This window comes from Sinocyclocheilus anshuiensis, unplaced genomic scaffold (assembly GCF_001515605.1).
Source record: "Sinocyclocheilus anshuiensis isolate Anshui unplaced genomic scaffold, SAMN03320099.WGS_v1.1 scaffold70, whole genome shotgun sequence".
Taxonomy (NCBI): Eukaryota; Metazoa; Chordata; class Actinopteri; order Cypriniformes; family Cyprinidae; genus Sinocyclocheilus; species Sinocyclocheilus anshuiensis.
Window position 1 is genome coordinate 308,916 of NW_015542377.1, and position 9,255 is coordinate 318,170.

Genomic DNA, 9,255 nt, shown 5'->3' on the forward strand with positions numbered 1-9,255 from the left:
GTGGTGTAATTGGTGCTTCCATAGTCTATCACGCCTGGGGCGTTTCCCATAGTGAGATACCTTGCTCTGTTCTCAGAGAACCGGGGTTACGCAAGTAACCTAACGTTCTCTTTCAAACAATCGCTCGGTATCTCACTATGGGAATGATATAGCCAACTCCCGTAACGCATGCTTTCCGAAGCCGCCGAACAGACTCGAAAAGGAAGAAATAACTTTTCAATTCTCCAAAGAGCCAACTTTAAGAAACTCATGAGCCAATGAAGGCGCAGTGACATCAATATGGTAAAATCTGATAAATGTATGTGGGGAAGACCAACTTTCCGCCGTACAAATATTTCCCACTGTAATCCCCTTGAACAATGCCCATGAGGTAGCAATACCTCGTGTAGAATGGGCCCTAAGGCCCTCTGGGGAATGAAGACCCATAGATGTATAGGCTATTTCAATCGACTCCACCATCCAGAGGGAGAGGCGCTGTGAGGAGATCGGCTTACCCTTACAATGAGTGGCCCATGAAACGAATAGCTGATCATCCTTTCTGAAGGATCGTGTCTTGTTTACATAATAGCATAACGCTCGTAGAGGACACAAAGTGTGCAATTTCCTATCCTCTGAAGAAGAAAATGGAGGAGGGTAAAAAGCACGCAACTCCAAAGCAGAGCAGTTATAAGCTGAACCACTGACTTTGGGAAAGAAAGCCGGGTTTGGCAGCAGCGTAACTTTGCTGTCGTCTGGACTAAAATTTAGACATGCTTGATAAACCAACAAGGCATGTAACTCCCCCACTCGATTAGCTTCGACACTGGTCTCAAACGCCTCACTCCTTTCATAAAACGACATATAAGAGGGTGACGACTAGGGCTGCATGATAAATCGCATGCGATATTTAACGCGCATCCACTCCTTTCATAAAACAGTATATAAGAGGGTGCCGACCCACTGAAACTCCTTCGAAACCTACATGGCAAGTGGAAATAGCAGCCAGGTAAACTTTAATAGTTGAGAACGCTCTCCCATTGTTCAGTAAGCTTAGCAAAAAGCAGAGAACATCACTCACCGCGCAATAAAAAGGAATAACTCCTTTACGAGTGCACCAGTCCTCAAAGACCCGCCATTTCAGATCATACAGCGAGCACGTTGATGGAGCTCTTGTGCTATGTATAGTGTTTATAACCTCCTGGGGAAGCCCAAGTGCATTTAGATTCAACCCCTCACGGCCAGAGATTTAGCCACAACGACCTCTCTCCCGCAACGTCGAGAGCCATGGTACGGGTACGCAGCTTTGCACCGCACCACGTGAGGTGCGTAGATTGAGATCCGTTATTTTGCAGATCTCCTCCCAGACCGCTGGGTTCGGATTACCGGCGTCCAGCTGTGGACCCAGCTCCTCCAGTAATTCGGCTTGATAGGCCATCAACAATTAAGTGACGTTTAGTGCCCTCACCGCTAGTGCCGAAGACTTGTACATTTTCTGGTACATGGAAGCAGTGAAGAGTTCAATTTTCCCAGGAAGGAAGGGGCTGGCCGATGAGAGATTGTTCGGATGCAGGCGGTGAGCCACTAACTGCTCGACCGTGGGAGGGTTAGAGAGCCCAAGCCCCTTCATCTCACTCATTTCGAGACACGAGATACCCTAGACGGGCATGCAATGAGAAAAGGGTTTATCCCATGACCGCTTCATCTCTGCTATACACGCCGGCACAGCGGGAAGCAGTTGTTTCGCTGGGAGAAGGCGGAAAGGCAGCCTTTTCCCATCATAAGATATCACGTTTAACTTACGTATCCCCGGGAGTTGCAGGCCAAGCAATGCCAAGCTTAGCTGCAGCGCGTTTACAGACCTCGCCTAGGTCGCAATCCACCACCGTCGACGCCACATCGCCACTCTGCATGCTCACCGGCCTGGACGTTTGGGCTGCAGACAGGATAGCATCATCCTCCTCATCATCCGGCTCATCTCGGAGGAGGCGAGCTAGCATCTCCTCATCTTCCTTGACCTCATCGCCGTCCGCCAGCAACTGCTGGTTGAAAAGCGGTGCAAACTCAGGGGACTCCGAATCCATAATATTCCCCCACGAAGAAAGAAAACGCGGGGGAGAGGGTTGGGAACCCTTTGCCGAAGGAGGGACAGCGGAGAGAACCGGATCGTCTTTGGAAGATGCTGCCACTCGAAGCCTTCTCTCTAGTATCCTGGCCGGCATTACACGACAGTGCGAGCAACTTTCCGCATACGCCAGCGCAGCCTGGGCATGCTTGACACCCATGCATGCAATACACATCGGATGCGAATCCCTACCCGAGATCATGAATCCACATGCTGCCGGACATGAGCACAAAGAGGCATCCTTCCCTCTCTCCACGGCAACCTTGGGCACGACATGGTGAGTTAAATATCCCCTAAACTTAACTCGTCTTAACGCATTAGCTAGGATAGGAAATAGGGCTGTGCGATTTGGGGGAAAATATCAAATTGCGATTTTTTTTGACAGATATTGCGATTGCGATTTGATTTGCGATTTTAAATTTGCAAAGTCGAGCTTCAGCTCAATATTGTCAGTAATGTGCAGCACAGTATGGGTATCATTACCCTGCTGGCTTTGCGATTAGGAAATCGCAACGTCTCAAATCTCGATTTCGATTAATCGCACAGCCCTAATAGGAAACACCGCTAATAACAGCAAAGCAAAGAAGCTCAGTAACAAGCAGAAAATCCGCAACAGATTTTCTCCTTGACTACACTGCGTTCAGCAATGTCAACCTTGACAGTACATCTACGAACTGAAAGCAGCACAGCCTAGGTGCTGAAGGAAAGGCTTCACTGGGAAGAGAACAAGAAGGGAGGGGGTGGGCTCCTTGTCATGAGCTGTGATTGGTTCGTCCTTCGAACAGACGTGGTGTAATTGGTGCTTCCGTAGTCTATCATGGCTGGGGGCGTTCCCATAGCGAGATACCAAGCGATTGTTTGAAAGAGAACCACTGATGACAGTAAATGCACAAGTATGGGCACAGAAAAAAAAGATAAGCCTACCATAAAAGCGTGAAGGGACAGTCATACTGTCAGCTAATGAAATTTTTCTTGTGCTTATACTAAAACATAACATCAGAAGCCCATTGAGTAGAAGCAGATTTTTTACAGATTAACAGATGGCTAATGGCAAGTCCTCCCAGAGCTCCTGAGTTCTCATATTCAGCTTCATGTCCGTCTACTCAAAGTGCTATTATTAGTCTGTAGTTCTGTAACTCTAGTGAAGTTTATAGTGATAGAGGCCGGTCATGCTCCCTCGTATACACTTTCAGAGGTACACAAAACACGCATCACTTTTCACACCACACCATGTTACATCATATAATTAACTTAGAGAAGTGTGGAGTTCATTTCATCAATAAACATTCATTAAATATTGAGTTGAGTGTCAATTGGACCAATTCCCATCAATTTAGATTTTTGGAGTCCATGAAAAAGATGGGGTGTTAAGACACCCGAGTCTACAGGAACTGCCGATTAACAGTAAATTATTTTTGTATGCTTTTGCACAGTTATGGTTACAAACTCTCTCTCTCTGCCTCCCTACACTTGAATTTTGAGCATGATTCATTGGTCAAAAAATAAAAAAGCATTAAAGTTACAGATCACAGTATTTTTCAAAATGTCTATAGAAATTGCAACAATATTGTTTTTAATATAATATATTTTTGCCTTATGCATTGAATAAACTTCTCTTATTTATGAATACTGGCTATGTATTGCTGTGCAGTTGTCAGTCAAATTTGTGGCAAGATACTGCAATGGCAAGCATTACCAAACTGTCTATCTACAAACTATCTGCAAACATTGCATTAACAAACTATCTATGACTGACAAAGAAGCTTTACAGCATATGTGTGCTTGCATTCTCTTCATTTGCTTAGAGGCACTTACACAGCATTACTGTTCATAGAAGAGCTAAACTAATATATCTATTAAATAAATATCAGATTCAAAAAAGATTCCATAGTGTGTGAGTGATGCCTGCCAGAAAGAGTCTGGCACTTCTATGTTTAAAAGCATCTTTACACATCAGAGATATTTTTATTACAAATCCCTATACCTGAAGAGCTTGTTTAGTGGAATTCCATGGAATTCTATGCTTGGTCAAACACTTTAACAACACCACATCATCCAAAGTGATACCAAACAAATGTAGCAAATGCTTGTGCTCCTTTCAACAAAGGTGGCTTCTACACATAGGCCTATTTTTTAAATGCCAAAAGACAATCATGGATGTTGTATTGCGAGAAATGCATGTCAGAACCTTCATTTGCTTTGTAGAGAACCAGTGGGAGGGAGCCAGGTGCTGCTGAATGAGCAAAAACATCACGTTACTCCGGAAACTAACTCTTGCTCATGTACACAAACCTTTGATGGATTCCTTTAAGCCAAACACAGACTATCCATTGTCAACTGTAGTTGAGGCCTTCACATGAGACACTGACTGCAATATTACTCAATCACAGCAGCACTGGAAAGAAGCAAGCGGAAAAGACTGGAAAGAAGCACTGGAAAGTGAGCAAATCAATCACAGAACCATTTGTGTTTAAACGTTTCATGCTCAACTGAAGACCATAATGCTGAGTGAGAGCTAGGCCTTGAAAAACTAGAACACTATGTGCTATTGCACAAATGAACAGAATTATGCAACAGCAATTGAGCATCTCTTGATCAAGCATCAACCATTTCCCTTGTCATCGCTCAGGCATCTGTTGAGCAGAGAGATCTCGGAAGAGAGAGATGTATTTTTTACATTTTGATTTTCAATGCGTGCTGACCTCTGGACATAAATTCTGCTACTATAACCGCTGTAACTGCAGAACCATATGTCACAATACGATATGAAGTCAACCAGAATGTAAAAATGAGCAACTGTTGAGTAGCAAGACATTAAAATAATTAAAACTCATCTTACATCTTACATAGTATGTTTTCCACCAAGTAATATGAATGTATTGGTTTTTAATTCATGTGAACATAATGTGAACAATACTCAATCTTTGGATTTACTTATATGTATTTTTGTCTATTAATTTTACTGTATGCAGTGATGCCATTGCAAATAAAGTTTTTTAAGAAACTGATATTTTTAGTCAGCAAAATTAAATTGATCAAACTGGTGGAAAAAACTCTTCCACTTTCCACACACAAACTAACAGCACAACCATTTCCAAATAATACTAAAGGTTTCTTGAGCACCAAATTAGCATATTATAATTATTTCTTAAGTAACACTAAAAACTAAAGTATTGTAAAGTAAAGTAAAGTATTGGACTTTGAAAATTGTTTTGCCATTAGAGGAAAAAAATATTAAACTAAAATAGAAAACTGTTATTTTAAATTGTAATATGAATATAATTTATTATTAATATTAATCAATCAATATTAGCCTAATCAAATCATTCATCAAACTATTTAATCAAACTCAATCAATCTCATTAATCAAACTCAAATCATCAATATTACACAATATTACTGTTGACCAAACTTTTGAACAGTAATGTAAATGGATAAATATATATTTTAATATATATATATAATATAGTGGTAGACTGATATTGTTTTTTTGACAGCCGATGCCGATATCTTAGAGAGCAGGGTAACCGATGGCCGATATATATATATAAGTATATTTTTTATTTTAATTATCATTTTTATTTATTTTATTTAATGTTTGAGAAACTTGAAATAATTTGAAAATGAATTATATTGAAAATAAATGTGTAAAATAACCATACTTATACTTTAGATGACAACTTCCTGATTCTATAATTCTATTACAGTATTTTTCACAAATAAAGAAATATTTTAAAATATATAAACAAAAAGAAAGTAAACACTGTAACCAACAGGGCACTCGGTAATCTGGGAAGTTTGTGTGCATTGGGAATCATATTTTTTCAACTAAAGCCAAGGTAACACTCATTTTGCATACAGCACACAGTAAAAATGACATTAATATGACAGTGCGCAAATGCATAAATCAGCATAGTTTGAAATAACGAGTTTAAAGTTGATTAGAACTGTTAAATGACAACAACAAACAAAGAAGAGGGAGAATGTGAGCACTGTGTGCTCTGGCGCTGCCATCAAAATAAAAGTCCCGCCTCGAACACATCGGCCAGGCAGAAAAACTTATCGGCCGATGCTGATATTTGAAAAAATGCCAAATATCAGCCGATATATCGGCCTTGGCGATATATCGGTCGACCACTAATATAATATGTATAAATATATATTTTATGATGTCATATTATAAAAACATATTACTACAGTATACTATATTATGCATTTTGGGTATTCATTGTTGTTGCAATCATAGCATCTTAATAACTTCCTAAACAAACACATGCTTGTCATTGCAAACTTTCCAGTCAGCGTTTTACTGACACATGCCAAGTGGATTCTTGTCTCATTGGAAGAAGGAACCAAGGGGTTAAGAACATTCCTGCTTAAAAACGAGGAAAAGAAACACTCCATGTGCTCAGTGAGTCCCTCCAGTCAATAACTGGGTTGACACAGTAAATGAAATAGTGGTGCATTCATTTCCAGGCAAGAATGAGAACACTTAACAACTCTCACGTGCTTCACAAAGAGCACTAACCCATCTGCTCAAGCCTCTGTGTGGTCTCTTTGTAGCTATTAGGTCCATTTAAAACTTCCAAAGAGAAAGAAGTGAGAAATAGGCTTATTACTCTGTCATCTGGCAAAGACCATCAATATTTCTCATTCACAAGAAAACACTGAATTTACAATTGCAAGATCTGAATAACTGACTTTATAATATAAAAATAATGGATCTCATTCAACCCAAATTAAGCTTTAGATTTTTGATTTTATCAACATCCATTTCTGACAACCACCAACCTAAAAAAAAAAACTCACTACGGTGCAAACACACATCTAAGACCTAAAATCACCTTTGGATTGCCCCACTGTCCAAGCAAAAGAGGCAAAGTAATCCAGGGATTATGGAGAAAAGAAACATGCTGTCTCTGAAGGGCAAAGATCACACATATTCAATGATCTACAGCTTTCAAGCATTTAGAGCATGTTGTGCTTTTGCTATCCCTAACTAATGTGACTACCTACACGACACAAGTAGTGATAAAGAGTCATTGGCCAAGATGATTAATTGTTGTCTCCTTGTGTTCCTCCCCGTGTTACAAAATCTCCTGACAATCTTGTCAATGGAATGATTCTTCCTTATAAAGCCAAAACACTATGCCAACTCTATAACTGAGCAAAAATGGCTTACATTTTTTTTTTTAACTGATTTTATAAAGTTTCCCACTGTGCATAGTTGAGGAAAACCCTATTACAGGATCACAGCCCAAGAGAACAATTACAATTGTAACAAAATGTGTAACAGTGTTTTGCATTTATTACATACTGTGAGTCAAAATGTTCTATAGACACTGACGTTGGTTACAGTAAAGCCCACATTGGTCGACTCGACCACTGACAACTAGGGATGTAACGATTAACTGCGAGCCGGTTGAAAATCGATTCGAATATGTGACGATTCAAATCGGTTGACATGTTAAATGAATCGCGATACATTTGGGGAATCGAATCGAATCGTGAGTTGAGTGAATCGTTACATCCCTACTGACAACTGATACGTTGGGTGAAGTAACCCTTTAATTGTCTGTTGACACTCAAGAGTCATTTCAATACATGTAATAAACTAGTTAAGAAACAGTCAAAAAATAAACAAGCACTGGATTTACTATCTGCCCCGTCAAGGGGTTGATATTTGGATTGTGAGTGCACCCGCAACCCTGACTATTTCACTTGCAAGTGTACCAAGTGTTCCGCACTTTGATGAGACTTTTTACAGTGTCATGTCTGAGGACCTCTAAATTTTATCCGATAAGCTGAACCCCTCAAATGCAATCAGACAACTCAATTTCTATATAATACACTACTTAACAACAAATTACTCCCAGTGACCTACTGTATTTAACTGTACTTGAGCAACAAGAAGAAATATAGTAAAAACTTGCAGTATGCGGTCACCACCTCCTCCCTCTCTGAGTTAGTTGACATGTCACTGACTGACTGGGCCTCAGAAACAAAACTCTCACATTAACACTATACTTTCAAACTTCCACTCGTTTACCCATTTGGCATTGCTTTAACACGACGTTTTTGGCGTCTGAAACATTATGAACGTTATTTTTATTGGGCAAAACATTGTGTCAAACCCGCATTTATTAGCCAGAACAGTCCCAAAACATGAACTTGCCACCAATGGGGAGTGAACATAATCATTAAACGTTCTATTATAAAGCTGAAACCCTATCTTGGATGGGTTAGAGTTTAGTAACACATTATTCATTGTTTGGTTTTTGAGAGAGAAAGTAACTTCAGCCAGGTTTAATGTGTTAGCTAATGTAATATGACTGAGCCTGTTAGCTTCAATACTCAAGCTAAACTAATGTCTCTGACTGAGCAATATTATCCAGCAGCTTTACGTCAAGAAAATAAAAACAGCATGAGCAGTCACATGTCATCTAACTTAACCTAGCCAGAACTGTGATTTTCAATATTGTGGATAAGGCTTGACTAAATATTGATTTTGTTCGCTGACGCGCCGAAGCTAACAGTTATTAGCTTGCAGTGAAGCCGCGGTATGTATACAAGCCATACAGACTCACGAAAACCAGCTAAAAACACACAACACGCTTCAGGAGGTTACCTTGTTTGTCCGCCTGTACCACGTGAATAAATGCAATAAATAAAAGGCGCAGAAGTCCAACGCATTGTGATTTTGTTCGCGCTGGATGTGGGGAACTCTGTGTTGTGTCCTTGCTCGCCATCCTGCTGCTGCTGCTGTTTCTCTGGCCGTGCGCGATCATATAAACAGCGCTCACGAGTTCACTCACAAGAGACACCCAGCGGATGCGAGAGAAACTACCTTCAGGGCACCCGCTGCAAGAGTGCTAAATAAAATTAACTTTTGAAAAGAATCCTTAAAATGACACACACTCACATGAAATAAGGACTTCTAAAAAGGCTTTATTGTTTTACATGTAGAATGTTGTCATGACATGACCAGCTGACAGTTGTTGAGACAGTTACTACTAATAATACACTTTTTTATTGTAATTTAAAGGGGTCATATGATGCGATTTCAAGTTTTCCTTTCTCTTTGGAGAGTTACAAGCTGTTCGTGAATAGATAAGATCCCTGAAGTTGCAAAGACTAAAGTCTCAAAACCAAAG

At 40.1% G+C, this 9,255-nt stretch overlaps 1 protein-coding gene across 2 annotated transcripts in view; it reads right to left on the reverse strand.

Moving 5' to 3' along the window:
- The window catches only part of LOC107692350 (transmembrane protein 131-like), a 49,429-nt gene extending 40,493 nt beyond the window's left edge, over window positions 1-8,936 (reverse strand). For both annotated transcript variants that reach the window (XM_016491341.1, XM_016491340.1), the window contains exon 1: window positions 8,730-8,936. In XM_016491341.1, coding sequence (XP_016346827.1) covers window positions 8,730-8,794 — 65 coding nt within the window. In that variant the 5' untranslated portion in view covers window positions 8,795-8,936. The remainder of the gene's footprint in view (window positions 1-8,729) is intronic.
- Between the last annotated feature and the right edge of the window lie 319 nt (window positions 8,937-9,255).